Raw genomic sequence first — 19,945 nt, 5'->3', positions numbered from 1 at the left:
ATAAAGAAAATGCCTTTTGTGCAGAAAAAAACAAAAACGTGTATTTCAGATCCTACCCCAGTAAGCATAAGAAATTTCTGCCTTGGACGAGCACCAGTGATTCTGATTTCTAACAAAAACTTCACACAGTGTTTCCTTCTTGAAGGACCTGGGCCAGGCAGGTGGCCAAACACCCTGCCTCCCTGAGCTGTACTAGCAGCCCATGCTGCGTACATGAGAGCCAGCTTGCTGAAAGGCTCCTTCCAGAAAGGAAATGCCAGTGACTTGGTGGGATCCTAAACCTCTATTCTAAGAAAAGGCAAGGCCCGGTTCGTGGTGCATTTGGGGACCCTTGGCCCTCCCACAGTGGGATTGCCCTGTGCCTGCACAGCCCCAGCACAGGGCTTGCCCTGGAGTTGCTTGTGGGGGGCAGTTGACTCTTCGTCCATAGTTTCATCCACCCAGTCTACTAAGTATAAATAAGTTGTGAGCTCCCATTTGGCTATGAAAACTTGCTCAAGCCCTGAATTTTCTTCCACTTACAGGCTTTGAAACTGTGAGTATATCTGCTGAAGCTAGTGGGAAGAGTCTCTTCCCTGGTGGGAAGAGATTGCTGGGAGAAAACTGGATGCAGAAACGCCATTCAGTGCAGCGTGTAGCAGCATAATTGCACGTTAAGGGAGAAGGCTATCAGCATGCATTATATGCCGTATGTGTACAGGTGCGATTTAGACATACTCACCGTCGGGGCACCGAGGTTGGCTGTGCACTTCATGCAGTAAGGAAGGCAAAGGCTGGTATCATGCTTCGCTTGCAGAGGAGGCAATTCCAGCATTCAGGTGGCCAGTGTTGCTGGGAGCTCCTGTTTTCTTATTTTGGGAGAGATTCTCCTTTGAAGTTTTTTTCTAATGTATGTAAGTGTTGAAAAAATTTTTTTTTTCATTTTGTCCTGTAACTTGTCTTACGATATTCATAACTCCTCTCTGCATGGTCCTTTCATATCTTTCCTCCCCATCCTCTGTGCCCTTTTCTTCACTTTGGCCAATTTTCACCAAGATGTTTCTATGCAATTGCTGCTATTTGTCCGGTGCCTGAAAAGTCCCATCCCAAAAGAGCCATCAGAAAACTCAACATTCATCATGAACACACCCTATAAATGCTTATGGCCATCCTGAGAGAAGAAAAGTAAAAGGGGACCTGTCTGGCAGTCTTTAAATACAAAACTCAAACCAAACAACTGCTAGTCTGCCATTGGGGCTTGAGGCTTATTTGCATGTCTTTGTGGGATTCAAGTATAGATGTTTGTTTTCTTCCCAATATATAGCATTCCTATATAGTAGATGCAGAATGCAGAAACATTCACATATTACACATGTAATATTCTCAATATGAGAGTGCTAATTGTCATTGTAAAATATATTTTCAGTGTATTTTTCCCAATGCCTGCCTGAAGCTAAGCTTAAATCTTTTTATCCCTCTAAATTTGTATTCGTGTCAGTTTTATTCACTGTGATTTTACTTCACTTTGTCTGCTTTAGATTGCACACCATGCCCGAGAGTGGAGGAAGAGTGGATTTTGACTTTTTTTTTTACGTGTCAGATTTCCCTGTATCCAATTTTATCAAAAAAGCTGTCACCAACTTCTTCCGAAACCAGTAAACCTTTTTCTTTCTAATTACATTTTTACCATATGTTCATCCAGATGGCATATGCCAAACATTTTCTAGGGTGCTATAAAATGACCTGACTTTAGAGAATTTAACTGCTGAAGAAGCTTATGAAAAAAATAGAATTGACACCAGGGCAGAAAAATAGTCCTAGAAAGAAAGAAAAAAAAAAGAAATCTGATAAATTTTCCCAGTTGTATTTTGTGTCTCTGATAGTGAATTCTCAACATAGACACCTGCAGAAAAAAAAAACAGTGAAAATGTAAGGGATATTTTATTGAAGTGTTAAAGTTGATTTGTTTTTGAACAGCTGAAAATAAAACTTCTGTCTCTTGAATCTCTCTAAAAAGAATTCTGGAGCTGTGAGCAACTCTAGTTTGCTGCAAAATAGAGCAAAAAAAACAGTTTGTCAAGCCACCAGATTCTCTGTAGGAGCAGCAATTTTACTTAGCAATGTACTAACTATTTGGGCGCTTTTTCCCTGAAATGTCACTTCCAAGTAGAAGACAGATACAGTTCATGCATGTTTTTGACACTTGTGTCCTAGTTCTTAATAATTCTTGTGGGATTTCTTGGAGAAAATAAATTAAATCGAGGTATACTGAGAGGTGCCAGGAACTTGAGGAGAGAAGGAAGAAAGGAAGAAGATTTTTGTGTATTTGTTCTCACCTATGGCAGTTTTCTTTTAACTGTCATTGCTGTTTTGATAGTCTTTCCAGATTATCAAGGGGGAAAACTATAAAATACCCTCATGTTATTACCAATTTCCATAATATTGTCTCAAGTCTCAAGCCATTTTACTTAGTGCTAATTTCTGAAGACAGGTGACTGAGAATCAAATCTACTTTCTTTTGTTGCTGCAGTAGCTTTTATGACTCCCAGTTGCAAAGGAAATTTTGAGTGCACAACCCGAGGCTCTGAATAGAGTATAAACCAAGATGTAGTTTCAGGGCAGGATGGGCAGAGGCTCATGGTTTCAGGGATTCAGACAAACAATTGTAAATGAAGATTTGTTCATAGAATCATAGAATAGTTTGGATTGGAAGGGATCTTTAAAGGTCATCTAGTCCAACCCCCCTGCAAGGAGTAGGGACATCTCCAACCAGATCAGGTTGCTCAGAGCCCCGTCCAACCTGGCCTTGAATGTTTCCAGGGATGGGGCATCCACCACCTCTCTGAGCAACCTGTTCCAGTGTTCCACCACCCTCACTGTAAAAAATATTTTCCTAATATCTAATCTGAATCTACCTCCTTCCATTTTAAAACCACTACCCCTTTAGGTACTGGAAGACCGCTATCAGGTCTCCCCAGAGCCTCCTCTTCTCCAGGGTGAACAGCCCCAACTCTCTCAGCTTGTCCTCATAGGAGAGGTGCTCCAGCCCTCTCATCATCTTCATGGCCCTCCTCTGGACCCTCTCCAACTGGTCCATGTCCTCCTTATGTTGGAGGCTCCAGAGCTGGATGCAGTACGCCAGGTGGGGTCTCACCAGGGCAGAGTAGAGGGGGAGAATCACCTCCCTCGACCTTCTGGCCGTGGTCCTCTTGTTGCAGCCCAGGATGTGGTTGGCTTTCTGGGCTGCAAGCATGTATTATCAGCTCACATTGAGCTTCTCATCCATGTCCTAATGTTCAATGTCCTTAACTTACATATGTCTTTTTGAAAGTCACAACAAAGCAGATCCTCCACCTCCTCTGAATGAATGAGACAGTATTTTAACAGTCCTTAACAATTGGAAGTGGTTTTGTTATTTCTGAATTTAAACCTTTGAAAAAAAGTCCTTATCTTCATCCTTCTCACCCACTTCCACTCATCAGCCCATGGAGTGGTTGACATTTCCACAGACTCTTCTCCGTCATTGACCAGGATTACACCTGCTGTGTCTCAGGTCAAAATAGAGTCTATTTTGTAGTTAAATTAATCTGTATAGCAGAGACATTGTAACTGTTTAAAAGCTAAGGATTAAAATCCTCAAAATTGAGAACTGGTGTTAAGCTTTGAAGTAACTGGAAGAAGATATAATATGGAAATACAAAATGAAACACCAAAATGCAGCCTGTCTTCATGCTCTCATGATATGATGCAACAACTTAACAACAGGTTAAGTTGTTTTAGTGTTTGTGGGTGTGCAGCTGTATTAAACTCACTTTGAGATATCACCTTTTCTGCTCTTTTTTTTTGGATGTCTTTGCAGAACGGAGCTAAATCTGTTTGGGTGCCTTTGTACATAGGTCCAAAATAATGTGTGTCATAACTATGGTTGCTGGATTAATGCCGTAGTTTTCAGTTTCTTAGAAGAGTTAGACCCCTAAATGTTTTCCTGTGGAAATGCATAACAAATTTCAGCCTGCTGAGGACAGGCTTTTCTTACCTGCCATAGACAAACTTCTCAGAATTACCACTAATCCCTAATTGTTGGGGAATGACACATCAAAATCCAAAGACTGAGAAAGCATTGTGCTTGGATACTTTGCTTTTAATTACTAATATGTGTTATTAAATCAAGCTCTGATTTTAATTACAGTGTTTGTTTAGATATTCTTTGGGTTATTCAGTGTGTAATTTGAATACGGAAAATACTAAGAAGGTTTCCATAGAAAGCATTACCAAGTTAATCATTAGAAAGCTAATGACTTGAGGATTCGAAGCGCCAGCCTTAAACCACACCTCTGACTTTCTGAAGTGTGAATTCAGGCACACAGTTTTTACATAAGGCTCCCCGTCGCGTCCTGTGCAGCTGAATTGTGTTTGCAGGTGCTGGCTGCCTTGTTGCAGCTGGTCAGTGCTCCCCAAGGTGCTCTTCTTTCCTAATTTTCTTTCTCCTTCACTCACTGTAGGCCCCTTTGTGGATGAGGGTGCACATCAATTTTATGCCACCTCTGCGATGCCTCCATTCTGCTCTGTGTGTTGGTGCAGGCACGCTCAGATGCCTTCTCCCTCATCTCCCCTGTCACCCTCTCTTTTGAGTAGAGTAGGTGCCACAGGGAACTTTTGAGTGCAAGTAGTTGGAATTACACTTCTGCTATGATTTCCCGTAGCTGGTAGTTTATCTCTTGGAAGAGACTGGTATATAAAATCTCTGTTCAAGAAATTCTCTTAAGAATTACTCTCCTTAATAATGGCAGCTATCTCCCACTGCTCCCAATAAGAGTACATCAAAGAAGATAACCTTTTGTAAAGCGGAAACACATCTCAGTCATTGAAAATGGTAGGAAATAAGTATCTCTTTTTGAAAAGACAGTCTAAGGGCAGCCTGTGTTTACGTACGTGGAAAAAGCAGTATATACTTAGAATTTTAGCCTTTTTCCTTTTCTTCCATTTTTCCTTCGGAAAAGTAAATCTTTAGGTATAATCCAGGCACACTGCCATCTAAACATAGTTTTTACTGTGGTTGAAGCAAATGGGAAGTTTGCAGTGTTGGATTTATTCTTATAAGATGTTTCACTGTTTAAGTGATGCTCTGTGTAGGGTTCTCCAAGGCAGCCATTCTGAGTCCAGACTTATTAGATTCTGCTTTACAACTCTTAGCATAGTTATTCTTCAGGAGTCGATATTTTCCATAGCTGAGATGGAGATCAAATACCTTCAATTAATGCAAAATTCAAATTAATCTTGAACTGTGGTACTACCACTGGCATTTCAATAATGAACTAGCCACAGGAGGAAGTAGGTTTGTCAACGTAGCATCATAAAAAGCTTTGAGTATTCATCTAATCTCTTCTGGGATGTATCTTGCTGCTTTCTTGAAATACACTTCCAACATACTAAATGACACAGAATATCTGATGCAGCAAGCTGTGGAAGCATGAGATGCAGAGCCTTTTTAGTTGATGTATTTGTAGGTGAATAACCTTAAAAATCAATAAAACCTGCTGCGCCACTCAGAATCATGATGGACTCTTCCTTGCTGATCCTTTTGCTTAGGCTTTGAATAACTGATGCTGTGCTGCTGCTGCTGCCGCCGATTCTCAGTGTAAGCCAATGCAGTGGCTGGAGCAAGGCATCCATAGCAGAGCTGCTCCTTTGAGCAAATCTCTAGGTCTCTTCTTGGAATTTGTTATCTGAAGTGTAGCTGTTGTTGGGTTATTGAGTTTTGGGGTTTTTGTTGGCTTTTTTTTTTTTTAGTTTAGTTTAGTTTTCAAACCAGACTATGCAAGTGCTCAAACAGAGAGAATGTACAATGGCAGGGAAGTATTTCTCAAAGGCTCAAGCAGTATTTTCAAGTTATTGTTAAATACTGCATTTCCTCTTTGGAGATAGCGTCAGCTCATAGTGCCCCAATTGCAGAAATGGAAACAGCTATTAGGAAAACTGATTAACATTTTAACTTTATAGAAAGTTTGGTAAGACTGTCACATAAAAGAGATGACAAACAGTTTCGTATTCTCTGCCAAAGCAAAGTTCACAAGTTGAAATAGTTCTTGAAATATGAGTGACATGTCAAAAAGTGTTTCGTTTGAAAGACATAATATTTTAATATCTAGGAGCCCAAGTCCTAAATAGGAGTTGATGGGAAGGAGGGTAGCTGGAAGGTCTTGAGGATAGAATTCATAAAGACTCTCTGTAAAACTGTCTAGATTTTTCTAACAATTCTTTTGAACAAACATAATAGAAAATTATCTAAAATTAACTGACAAAAACTGGAGGAACAGGAGGAGAATGAAGTATCAGACGTGATGCCCTACCTAGTAAAAGAAAATACGTTTTCTTTGCTAACTTCACCTTATGCAGACACAGAGATATTCTCCCTCTCTCCTATTTATGTAAGGAAGTGCTTCTGCTACCTCTGATCATATGCATAAAAAGGCAGCGTGTTACTCTTGGGCAGATTGAATTTAGTGATAGGGACAGAGAATTTATTTTAAGAAAAGCTCTAGAAAAATCCAGTCACAGGAATAAACTCCCACTGAAAGTTTACTGAGATTTTGCGGCTGTTCTGTGTATCAGTAATAGAAGCAGACCATGGAGAGAATGAAAATTGATGTCATGCCTGAGGTGTATGTGTTGGAGAAAGATCAGAGAAGGTTTTGCCTGTCATTCATGCAGAAAACATCTCTGAATGATGCCTTTCTCCTTATGGACCTGTAGTTATCTCCTTATGGTCTGTAGTTATTCAGAGAATTGTTTTTGAAGGTGGAAAAGGGACTGGAGGTGAGAGCAACCATTCTGGTCGCATGAGATGTCCCCCAACTCTCGTGTTATAACATGTTATATGCAAGATTAACAAGGTTATGGAAAATTTACTTAATTTTCATGGTATTAATTATATATGAGGAGACCAACTTTCAAACTGATAATACTGCCTACTGCTGTAGGGATATCTGCCTCTGATGTCCTTTGCGGCGTTCTTAGGTTGGGCAACTGGCCGTTACCTTTCTCAGCGCAGGACCCAGTCCCCTCTCTACAGATGGGGTTGGGACTTGGCTCCCTTCATCTGCTGAGTTAGTTCAGCACCTGTAGATTTACAATCTCCTGAAGTTAAAAAGAGTTACCTCTTGGCCAGGCAGCTTTAAACAAATACTATCTGAGCTCTGTCAAGGCTGCAATAACCCGGTGCCATGAGCTGTAGTCTGTCTTCGTGCTACGCTGACCAGGTATTGCGTGGTGACTGGGTTTCCTGAAGCATATGAGTTCAATTAATGGCATTTGGAAGGGTATGACACCAGAGGGGTCTGTTTGTCTGTGTAATCGGCACTGGGATTTGGTAGCTGTGATTCTGCAAGGAGCTCCAGGCATTGTGGAAAACACGAAGTGTGTTCCGGTTCAGTCTGCATACAGCATCAGTCACATTTCAGTGTTTATTAATGCTAATTTAGAAGTCTCTGTGCTTTTAAACCATGACCTCTTTCATGGATGTGTCATGTTGGATAGCTTTCTTCCTTTTTATTTTCTGCTTGAAAAATCAAAATCTTTCCCTCCAGCCATGAGAATTTTATCTTCTAGGAGCAATAAGTAAGCTTTGTCATAACACTATAGCTGAAAGTAAAGTATTTTAGTAATGGCTGATAAATAGATTTTGTCATATCATTTTTTTTTTTTTTTTTTTTTTTTTTTTTGGCCCTGGAGCAGTTTGGAGTGACTTCGGAGATTTTACCCAAGTAGTAAATATAGAGCTGTGCTTTAGGTAGTCAGTTTGAGAGGGCTCAGCTCAGAAACTTGCTTAATATTTTAGAAAACCAAATTTAAATGTGTGTCCTCTCTTCTTGCAAAAGGCTGGCAGACTCTAATTGTTATGTTTTACATTATGAGTAGGTTGTTCTATTATTTTTCCCTTCCAACAAATGAAGGATGAAAAATTCAAGCACAGATGACAAAGACTTTATTGTTGGGTTATTCTTCTTTCATTTATGAGGTATGATTAAATGTATGCTGTCAAAGACAGACCTTTTTATAGGTTGATGCTATTGATTAGTATTTGAGACCTGTCAGCAGCATTATTAATTTGCGTATAAGAAAATCTAATAGAAAAATATTAAGCTGATGTTTTAGTTCCTATAGTGAGAACATTTCAAGTATTCATCTCATATTGTTGCAGAAATTGCTTGGCTCAAGTAGATACCACAAAATCATGTTTTAATGATTTTTTTTCCTTTTTCCATCTTTTATTTTTTTTCACAGTCACATGACACAATCAGCCACATTTGAAGACCCTCGAATAGAGAGCTGCCAAATAACCCCTCCAGCTCCTCGGAAAGTGGAAATGAGGAGGGATCCTGTGCTAGGATTTGGGTTTGTGGCTGGTAGTGAAAAGCCAGTTGTTGTACGCTCAGTAACACCAGGTATGTTTTCCCCTCCTGACCTCAAAAGCAAACTTGGATGTGATTTGCCGAAATGAAATACAGTTACAAATTTGAGTACTGTTAAAGTATTCGGGTGGACAAAGTAATCACAAATACTAGGTAGGATTTTAAGTCTTGTATTACTGAGTAGTTTCCCTCCTTGCATTCATTTTTGAACGTTATGTGAATGTGGTAACAAAAAGCTGGTTTTAGGTTATTGCTCTGAGCCATTATTGTTTTTTGCCTGGAAAAAGCTGACCTGCTTCATTCAAGGAAAGAAGGTCTTCTCCCTGTTATGTTTATATTTGTTTGATGTCACCTTCATTGCCATTGAATCAGTGATTTCAAGAGGTATGTTGAGTTGCAAGATAAAAACTTACATATTTTTCATTCTTTTTATCATCATCATCATCTTCCCAAGGAGAGACTTGGTTTCTACCTAATATTTGGTTCTAACTGTAATATTTGGTTTTGAAAAAGAGAATGTTATTGCTGGTTTTGTTTTTGTTTTTGTTTTTGTTTTTTTTAATGAATGCTTCCATATAACTATGTGGCAAAAAGCCAGGTCAAATAGTTCCCTAAACATATTACTTGTACTGAAAATTAGTGAGTTTTGTGGTATTTTTTTTATTTATGGGGGACCAAACCTGGGACTGCCCAGTCTCCCATATAGCGGGCTCCTGCTCTCTATGCTTAAAAGTTCAGTAGTTATGTAAAATTGCCTTGGAGCCAAGGCCAGGGATTTGACTTTGCTCTTGTTCAATATGTTCTGCAGAACCCCCACAGAGAGCAGAGGAGAGGCAAAATTGACTTTGTGAAGTTCTGATGTCATTTACCCACGTGTGTGCATTGATTGTATTTGTATTGTTTTCAGATGAAGTGAGCATTACAACTAATACTTTAACTACATCCAGACAGTTCTTTTCTCCCAAATTAGCATTATGAATGTAGTTTCATGTTAAAGTTCAGTTTGGAAAAGGTATTTATTCTATTCTATTCTGAGTGAATAGAAGGAAAGATGAGTTCAGGACAACATTCTCCTACATAGATTTGTATCCATTTATGCTGGATATAGAAGTGAAGTAAAGTTTTCAGAACAAACAGAGGAAAGGAACATCATTAGCTCAATTGTTAAATGCATTGGTTTTGATACTGATACATTGTCTTTTAAGACTTTGTCTTCATATTGGTAGTATTATTGGGTTTTTATGTATCATCATTGCAGAGTTTAAAGGCAGAAGACTAGAGAGGATATATCTTTATCTTTTCATTAGTAGTTGTGATGTCACACCCTCTTTTGGGCATGTAATCATGCTGAGAAGCGAAGTATTATGTGCATGTTATAAAGCATAAACTCATTATGCATTTCCGCAGGGCCAGAATCCGAAGCACATAGACATATATGTCGGATTGTCTACTCAGACTAATGCTAAACACCTGTGTCTAACTGAAAGTGGCAGTGCTTTTGGATGTATGTAAAACTTATGTTCACTACGTGCTAGAAATCCAGAGGAAAAAAGACTCAGGTATAGAAACTTAATTATCTTTGGATAGAAGGAAGCAGGTTTGTTTTGCCCAGAACAGAAAAGTCAGAGGAGAGACCTGCAAATGACTGTCAAATATGTAAGTGATGTTTCATAGGAAGGAGGAATAAGATGTTCTCCAGTATTACTTTGCTTGGGACAGGAAATAATGTGTTGCAACAAAGAAGGTCTGGTGTAGGCACCAGGGAAAAAAATTACTGATCTTAACAGTAGTTAAACAGGATCATTTATTTACAGGAAAAGGAGTCATCCTCAAAGTGGTCTTACAAGAGTATCAGACAAACATTGATCAGGGACAAGTAAGATACAGTTGATCACACGTTAAAGGGTGAATTAGGCCACCTCTTACGCGTCCTTTTGGTCCTCCAGAAAATCAAGCCCTTTTTTTTATGTGCTTAGATGTGGTTTTAAAACTTAACTTGAGGAAATTCAGTAGAAAGCCAAGCGTTCTACTGAAGTAGCATTAAGCACTACTTCAAGATTTTCCTGATGAGGAAGTACTGGTAATATCAGAAATAGTGTTAGTGTTAAATATACCATTAGCTAAAGAAAAAAAAAACACTCATAGCATGTGAACAACAGAGCGTGTCTGTGCATTTACAATGTTCTGCTAACCTGTGCTTTTTTTTTTTTTTTTTCATTTGTCTCCAGGCGGCCCCTCTGAAGGAAAGCTTATACCAGGGGATCAAATCATAATGATTAATGATGAGCCAGTCAGCACTGCTCCAAGGGAGAGAGTCATCGACCTTGTCAGGTAGTTGATGTCCTGTCACTTAAACAATGAACCCAGTGGCTTATTGCCTGTGCAGTCATTTGATAATACAGCAAATCTTGCCTTCTCATGGGTGAGAAAAGAAAAAATAATTTTACTTTAGTCATAATGAAGAGTGGTGAAGTATTTTACTATTGAAATGAAGTGTCCTCTTCAATGTCCCTGGGTAGCTGAAAAAATGTAAGAAGATGTTGAAACAGCTCTGAAATACTTGAGTATTAAAGGAGGAATAGTATTCTCCTGGTATTTATTCTTGGTATGTGTTGTTGAAAAGATAATTCCTGGAGCAAGGCAGCTCCAGTCACTGTTGCTCTATTGGTTTTTTTCATATGAAGAAAGTTGAGTCAGGTCTGTCTTATGTGAAGAGGAAAGAAAGTGCAGTGGGGTGATTTTTGAGAGCAGATGGGTGCATGTAAATGGGAGTATGTAGGGAAGCCAAAGAGTGTTTGCGTGGATTGCAATTAGGTGAGCTTTTGTGTGAAGAGCAAGCAGAGCTGTGCAGATAGGAGGCAGAAAACAAGACAAAAAAGTGGCTTTGGAGAGTGCAGGAAAGGAGAAATGTCAATACTTTAATGGGATGTAGAAGGAAAGGAAGGACAGGGACTGATGAGTGCTCAGGAAGTAGAAAAAGATGTGATGGCATTGACATAATAAGCTTTGCATTTTGAGTAACAGGAAATATTAGTTCATTGCATAGAAAAATGACTAGTAGTTAAAAATTAAACATAAAATTATTATTTTAAATTCCAGTAGCCTAGTTGCTGGACACCTGTTTTGTTTCTGTATTTTCCTTCTCATTGGTGTAAGCTCTGAATTGATGAGTCTAGTCCATTCCTGGGAGATACACGAGTTTTAATTGTGCAGATACCTCTCCTTAGAACTAGTAGCTGTTAGTGTTGTCAGTGTTACCCACGTAATTTTAAAAAGTCATACTTGCATCCAGAAGTTTGGGCAGGAGGTGCCATGATACTTGTACTCCTCATCACAATTTGATCAATTGGTTGCTCATTTGCCGGGGATTCAGCTGTGAAGCAAACTTCCAAAGGAGGTCACTGCTACTTGCAGGGGGGTTGGACTAGATGACCTTTCCTTCCAACCCAAACTATTCTATGATTCTATGATTCTGTACAGGAATGGTATAAAGATACCAGCAACACTGATGCCTTTGTCTGTGTTAGGTGCATTTGGACAAGACACAATACATTTTCAGTTCTTAAAAAAAAACCAAAACAAACAAACATCTTAACCAGCAAGTCAACTGACAGAAACACAGCACGTTAAGAGGGGACTTCAACTTTCCTGGATTTTGTGACAAAGAGACCCCATGAACTGCAGGAACTGTTCCTAATAAATTTCTGTCCTATGCTCTGTATTGGCTGTCAGCATAAGCCTCACAAATGGATCGTAAACTCATTTTTTGTGTCTTTGTTTCTTCATAAAGTGATGATGTTGCAGTCTTCATTCTTTCCCTGATTCTTTGATATGTGAGTAATCAGAATTAGGATCTCTATCTCATATCTCTACTGCCAGCAATATATAGTAATAACAACAAGGGAAATAGACTGATTAGGCCTGTGACAAACTGGATTTATTGTGTAGCTGATTCTCTGTCTGCCTTCAAATGAGAAATTGAAAAGAATGTCACCCTTCCCAAGTATGTTGACTCCATAGGTAGTGTCTTAAATTAAATGCTGTTGCATTCCAGGGGAAGCTTTTGGTGACACTTTCCTTACACTGTAATTCTGCCGCTGCTCTCAAAATCTATCTGCTGTTGAGATTTTGACAGAGAGTCCTTCTTTGATAAGGCTCAGAGTGAAATGTATTTCGGCTGTATATTACAGCATTTGAAATGAAGAGCTTTCTTTTCGTGCCAGTGGGGACACCTGGAATGATTAGACACTGTCACTGTGCAGTCCTGACACCATAGCAGAAGCAATTCTTTACACCAATGAAATAATGAATCCCTTCGCTATAACAAAAGTTTTCTTATGGGTTCAAGACATCTGCAGCTTTGAAAAAGCTTACTTTCGGTTTCCAGTCTGCCTGGAAGCAATTTTGAAATCTTGTTTTCCAGCTGGTAGCATTGTATCTGTGGTCAGCAATGGGCATGTTTTAGATGTGTAGGCTAGGCAGTGGGCATAATCTCAAAATCGTAGAGAAAATTGAGATGGGATTTCTGGAGGTCATCCACTCCAACCTCTTGCTCAAAGTGAGCTAGTGTCAAAGTTAGATGTGGCTGCTCAGCACTTGTCTAGTCAAGTTTTGAATACCTCCAAAGATGGAGTTTTCACAACAACACTAGGCACATGTTTCAGTTCTTAACTAGTGCCCTTTCAAAGATGCTGAGGAGCAGCTTTTACAAGACATGAGACAACTCCCTTGGCAGTCTTAGACGTGTCCCATATAGGCCTATGGACTTGTGAGTGTCTCTTTTGCCTAAGCAATCCCTAATTCAGTCTTCATCTGCCATGGGTAGTATTTCTGTTCCCTAAATTCTGCCACTAAGCACAGGGACCAGAGTGGCAGATCTTGCCACTAAAGACCAAAGCCAAGAAAGCATCGAGTACCTCAAGCCTTTTCAGCATCCTTCATTAGGTTGCCCACCCCATTTAGGAGCAAGTTCATATTTCCCTTGGCTTTCACTGCTGATGTAGAGGCCCTGTTACCCATCACATCCTGTACTGGTTTCAGTGCCAGCTGAACTTTGCAAACTTCATCCCTGCCTGACCAGGTAGGGCTTCTCTGTTTCTCTTGGGTAACCTCTCTCCATTCCCATCTCTGATTGGCTTTTGTTTTGCACTGGATCTCAGTAAGTGGACCTCCCTGTGGAGCCACATTGGTGTTCTGCTGTGCCTGCCTGCTTCCTTGTGGATTGGAGTAGACTGTTCTGGCACTTGCAGGATGCTCTCCATGAAGATCACCCAGCTCTACTTGGCCTTTCAGAGCTGCATCCCATAGGACCCTGCCCACCAGTGCCCTGGACAAGCTGAAGTCTACTCTTTAGCTTGAAGTCCTTTTTCTCCTTTCTCTTAGGATCTCACATGGTACCATCTCATGGTCAGTGCAGCAAATCAATGAAAAATTGATATTCCAACACCGTATCTTTTCTGTGATTATGTGATCTCTTCCTGATTAGGTTTAACAAGGTGTATTTTATTTTCATTATGTGAAATTCTGTGGCTATTTTTGTGCAGCTTTTCCTCAGAGCTTTTTGCAAAGACAAGACACTATTTCTTGTCATAATTGCAGAGAGCAGGGAAAAAATCAATCTACTTTCAAAATACAGACATAAAGATCATAGTATGCCAGAAAGAGAAGAAAACCAAACTGCATGAGGAAAAACAAAAAAGGCAGATTTCATAACTAGATGAGCATCGTGCTTTAAAAAGCTTAGCAGAACTCAGAGTTTTCAAGCAAAAGTATACACAAATGCTACATGTTAAGTCAACCTTGAATGTTAAACAGAGATTTAAGTGTAACACAATATTTAATTATTTTCCAAGAAAACATTGTTGGGACATTTAATTATGAAAAGAGCTATGCTATTGAAGGAAAAGAAAATGGAAAAGAAATTCTGCTACAATCTATGTTAAATAAAAAAAAAAAAACAAAAAAAACCCCCAAAAAAAGATTCAGAATGACCACCAAGAGGGGTGTCTGAAAAATGTCAATTAAATATTTTTTTTCATTAGGAAAAAGCATGTCCCTAAGCAATAAATTTACTTTGTTTCTAATTTTCCACAAAATAAGTTGGAGTAATTTTTTTCAGATAATTTCATTTTGCTTCAGCCCTTTTCTTATCAACTCCATATTTGTTGTGTACTTCTTACTCTTACCCAGTTAGAAATAGTTAAACCAGTCTTTTAAGAAAATCCCTTTTGTGTAACAGTTTTACCACAGGAAAATGCAAGAAGATAAAGGGAGCACATAATGCAGAAATTGTCACATTACCTCTTTATTGCATTTAAATACTTTAATTATGTGTGTTCTTTCTAAATATTCATTACTGAAAATAAGCTTCCTTAAGTAGAAAACTGTATTAAAGCCATCTCTGCAGACTACGGGAGGTAATGAGCAGGAACCAGGTGAAGGATTTTGTTTTGTTTCTTAAGAATTGAGGGATACTATTGTATCCTAGGGGATCTCAGGTCTAAAGATTATCAGGGATATTAACTATAAATGTCCCCTGTAGGTTACTCTCATCCAATTCTTTGAGCTCTGCTTTACTGGCAACATTTAATTAGCGTTCACGTTGTCCGTTGAAAGCCAAGGTTGCAGAAATACGAATACAAGTATAGCTTGCAGACAAAATACATAAGGACTTAGTATTTCTGGGTAATGTTCAATGGCTTTTGCACCATCTTATGTTCTTCTGAGCTGTTTTCAAGCACAAACCCAGAAGTCATGTTTATGGTTTCCCTTACAAAGAGAGGTCACCTTTATGAGCATCACTTACAGCTTTGGTCTGGATGTGTTCCATTCAAGGCAGAAAGTTATTGAAGTTGGAAAAAGAGGAAGAAACAAGCTCGTTTTTCTAAAAGTATCAACACAATCCAGGCAAGAAGCAAGCGAACAGAATTCTAAGGGATGAAGATGTATTTGAAGTGCAGTCGGTTCAAAATTGTAGCAGGAGCTACTTATCTTAGTTTTATTTTACTACCAGTACAGGTTCCCTGACTTAAAGCTTTTCACACATATTTAACAATAAGTACTTTGAGATAACATTAAAGTCATTGCACAATGTAGCAGCTTTTTCCATATTTGAAGGTGAGCAACAATGCAAAATGAACATGTTAGAAGGTGTATTAATGTACTGTATCAATTAATTCATTGTTCAGAGGTGCACGTATTTCATTATCATTGGTTAATGTTAAATTTGTGTATTTGGGTTGGTTGAACTGACTTAATACCTTCTTTTAAAACACTTAAAGAAATATATCTAACAAATAATTTGCCTTATAATACATTTATATACATATATATAATTTCTATAACATGATTATCTGAGATTGTACTGAGTATGCATTAGTCTACGAGGATCCCAATGTATGTAAAATGTCTTCTTATTTAGCAAGATATTTTATAGAAATTTTAAGTGACACACAGATGTGCTGCTTACTCTGCCCTGTCGCAGAAAGCTTTATTTATGCACTGACTAAAAAAGGAGCACAAAAAAAAACTATCTTAGAATAGAAACCTGGCTTCTAGGTTGCTAAATTAGGGTAGATTAGTCCTATTCCTTGAAACTAAAAGCAGGAAATTAGTATTTGACATTCTGTGGAATGCTACTAATTGCAAAGCAAGAACTGAAAAAGGTGAAATTAATTAAGGGCTTTTCTTGTTGGCTCTGTTTTCTATTTAAGAGAAGACTTTAAGACTCAGAAACCTGTCTGAAATAACTCTCTGGCAAGTTAACGTCATGGCAAGTTTTCATCAATAGGATCTGGAGAATTCTTTCAATTTTGCAGTAGAATTTCTGTTTTAATTTTGTATTACCATAAGACTGGAGAGAAGGAGCCCTCTAGGATTTCAGGTTGCGTGTTGCATCTTAAGTGCTAACATGAATTTAATCAATACTGACCCTTCTCACCATCATCATGGAGGATTCTGTCACTGCCGTTTGACTCCGTGCGTGTCAGGGGACCAGTCTGCCTCCTCTGCATCATCATAGCTGAACACGAGTGCAAAAGGGAGCTCAGTGGCAGTGCCTGTCATCATCGTCCTTTCACAGCAGCTGAAAATATCATTTTTCAAATGTAATTTCTGTCACTAGGCTTGGACTGTTTCATATATTGGATGAAGCAATTTTGGTGAAATTAGTATTGAAGATATTATTTCTTTATCAACATCATAGAGAAAAAAATCAAACATGTTAAGCTGTTAGCTGTGATACTGCTTAGCATCCAAGAATCTTGAAACCTGTTTTTCCTGAAAAACCAGTCATGCAGACCTTTTAATCTGAAGGTACTCCATTATGCTCACAGTTTGATATGTAAATCCAGAGGCTATGCCCATTTTGTTTCAGGCCTAGATCTAAGAATTGCTGGTGTTTTGGTTTTTAGATACGTAATTCTAAACAGAGGGACAAAATGTTGGACCAAATTATCTGTAGGAGTTTTACAAGTGACATAAATGGAGATAAGCTTTCTACCAAAGCATTTAATTAGCTACCTCTAATTAGCTGGCTGAAGCATAGAGCTGGGAGTCAGGATATAAGAACTGTCTGACACAAGAGGTGTTGGATGTCTATCCTCTGCTTTGTGAGGTGTTTCTGCAATGCAATATGGAGATAACTTAAGTACTTTAAATCAGCTGCTGCAATCTAACAGTGAGAGCACAGATTTAGTGTTGTCTACTTTACCTTTTTTCCTGGCTGCTGTGGTGAGGTGCTTCTGGGACTTGAGCTTATATGTTGCGAGCTAATTCAGATCTTTCTAGATTTTAATTATTAATCTGTGATATGGTTTTAGAAATGCTTGTCGACCTTGTCAAAGGCATGTAACAGTTAAGCTGAGCTGAAAGCTGCATAGAGATATTACTTGTTAAAATCAATACTGACTATGGCAATTGTACTTTTAAAAATCCATTGTATATGTGAAAGCATGCAGTCTCATATCTTTGCTCTGTTCTTAGCAGAAAGTTGGCTGATGTGGTTTGTACAGGTTTGGGCTCAATAATTCAAATGTTCGGAATGCTGAGAACGTAATTTATAAGTTTCTTTTCATGTTCACCATAGTGGACGCCCCCTGGAGGTAGCAAGTTTGGTGTCTTTTTGAAATTCCAAAGCTTGATGTGTCATCCAATTGAAGTGTTATGTCATCATCTTAGTCTGTTATCCTCTAGAAAGAGGAGTCAGCAGTGATGAATTTCAGGTCAGTTCTTCTGTAACAAGTTGCTTTATGGTAGCTGGATGCAAGAGTGGTGGATGAGAAGCTCAAGGTGAGCCAGCAAGGTGCACTCTCAGCCCAGAAAGCCAACCATATTCTGGGCTGCATCAAAAGGAGCATGGCCAGCAGGTTGAGGGAGGTGATTCTGCCCCTCTACTCTGCCCTGGTGAGACCCCACCTGGAGTACTGGTGCCCCCAACATAAGAAGGACATGGACCAGTTGGAGCGAGTCCAGAAGAGGGCCACAAAGATGATGAGATGGCTGGAGCACCTCTCCCATGAGGACAGGCTGAGAGAGTTAGGGCTGTTCAGCCTGGAGAACAGGCGGCTTCAGGGAGACTTTATAGTGGTCTTCCAGTACCTAAAGGGAGCCTATAGGAAAGACAGGGAAAAACTCTTCAGCAGGACCTGTTGTGATAGGACAAGGGGTAATGGTTTTTAAATAGAGGGAGGTAGATTCAGACTGGATATAAGGAAAGTGGAACACTGGAACAGGTTGCCCAGAGAGGTGGTAGATGCCTCATCTCTGGCAACATTCAAGGCCAAGTTGGACGGAGCTCTGAGCAACCTGATCCGGTTAAAGATGTTCCTGCTCCTTGCTAGGAGTAGACTAGATGACCTTTAAAGGTCTCTTCCAACCCAAAGTATTCTATGGTTCTATTATAAGCAGAGATATGGAAGAGCTGTGCCCAAAACACAAGCTGCTGTACAAAATGCATTCTTCAGATGTGAACCAGCAAATGTTGCTCTCATTAGCTTGTTCCGACAAGCAGGCTTAGTGCTTCTCATACCACTAAACAAAAGCATTGGTTTATCTGCATGGAGATAAGCTTACTTTGAAGCCAGATGCAGTGATGTAAATGTTTCAAAGTAATTGTTTCCATCTAAAGTGATACAAATGAACACCCAGCTTTGAGTTTATTATGAGTTAACCCTTCCATGTGATGGATTTCCTCTGTATTGCATGCTGTGCAGTAGATATTTATCCCTCTTTGTGCTGCCTCTGCAAGCCCAGTGCATCAAAGGATGCACCTATCCTGTTGGGATAGGTAGCAGGAGGTACCTAAAAATCTCATGTCCTGTGTTTGGGGCAGAGATGGTTAGAGAGGAAGCATCAAATTACATAAATCTCATGATTTCTCTTTCTTGACCCCATTATCTGTCTCTTCTGGGATGACATTTCCAAATCACAAAAGATTATGTTGACCCTCCACATCATGCTGTTAGTACTTGAATATTCTATGGCTTATGTGGATACCTCGAGCACGTTGCTACAGAACAATTACACTTATACAAGTGTTGTGATATGGAGCAATTTAATCAGCAGAAGGTGGAAAACAAGGAGGAAGACAAGACAGACAGCTCAAGGAGCTTGCTTGGGAAGCGTCTGTCTGTGCGGCACAGTTTCTGGGACTTAGAGAGGCAGTATGAGGGAGAGGATTGTGCTGTGCATCTGGGACTGGAGAAGAAGAGGACAGGGATGCCTTCAGCACTGCGTGCACAGAACTCATAAAGCAACTTTGCCCTTCCAGAAGTGTGTGGCTGCTCTCATCGAGAAGTTTACAACCCTGTCACCTATCTGGTCAGGTGCTGGCTGACTCAGCATGTACATATCAGCTAATGAAGCTACTGTAATGGAAAACATTGCCATTTTGAAGGAGATATGATAGTGAGACCTGCAGTGCTTTGTGAAGGCTTGTGTTACACACAGTGTGGACAGGCGTGGCATCAGCATTGCCTTTTATCCCGAGACAGTGCTGGACATTTGGATCATAGAAGTTAACTGTTTGATCTGCTGCCTAAACAACTTCAGGATGACAGAGAAAGACTTCTTCAAAAGAATGAAAGGTAGATGGCAGTATCAAGCAGAAGCCTTGTAGTGACTATGAATTATACTCAGAAGCTATATTTTGATAGAAAGACGGTGAAGGTGATGTCAAGAGCTGCGAGGCAAACGTGATATTTTTATGGTTTTGTAAGTTGACCCTTGGAGGGTTGTGTCTGCTACAGGTGCCTTGTATCAGGGAAAAGCAGAAAGATTTTAGTGTCTTATTTTTTAAGGAATGCTGGTTTGGGGATGGCAGTTTTATATGCACCAGTGCTCACAAAAAATGTAAAAGGTAATTTAAACTTTTGAGAGAGAAGGGTGAAAAGACTGTGACCAATTTCTAATGTCTTCTATAGTTTGATGAATTTGAAATACCTTTAGTCTTTGGGTGTTAGTTCTGCAGAAGCACCTGGCGGTGTCTATATTTGAAGGGTGTCGTAGTTCAGCCCCGATCGGGACCAGACTACGCAGTCTCTCTCTGTCTCGCTCCC

At 39.5% G+C, this 19,945-nt stretch overlaps 1 protein-coding gene across 1 annotated transcript in view; it reads left to right on the top strand.

Annotated features, from left to right (window-relative positions):
* Window positions 1-19,945, top strand: part of FRMPD4 (FERM and PDZ domain containing 4) — a 310,232-nt gene that overhangs the window by 231,079 nt on the left and 59,208 nt on the right. Inside the window, exons 3-4 of the mRNA XM_086768048.1 lie at window positions 8,263-8,423; window positions 10,619-10,721. Of these exons, the coding sequence (XP_086624174.1) occupies window positions 8,263-8,423; window positions 10,619-10,721 (264 nt within the window). The remainder of the gene's footprint in view (window positions 1-8,262; window positions 8,424-10,618; window positions 10,722-19,945) is intronic.

Source organism: Chlamydotis macqueenii, chromosome 1 (genome assembly GCF_036417535.1).
Source record: "Chlamydotis macqueenii isolate bChlMac1 chromosome 1, bChlMac1.mat, whole genome shotgun sequence".
Classification (NCBI taxonomy): Eukaryota; Metazoa; Chordata; class Aves; order Otidiformes; family Otididae; genus Chlamydotis; species Chlamydotis macqueenii.
The sequence above is the reverse complement of the archived record's forward strand: the minus strand, read 5'-3'. Positions and strand labels throughout refer to the sequence as shown.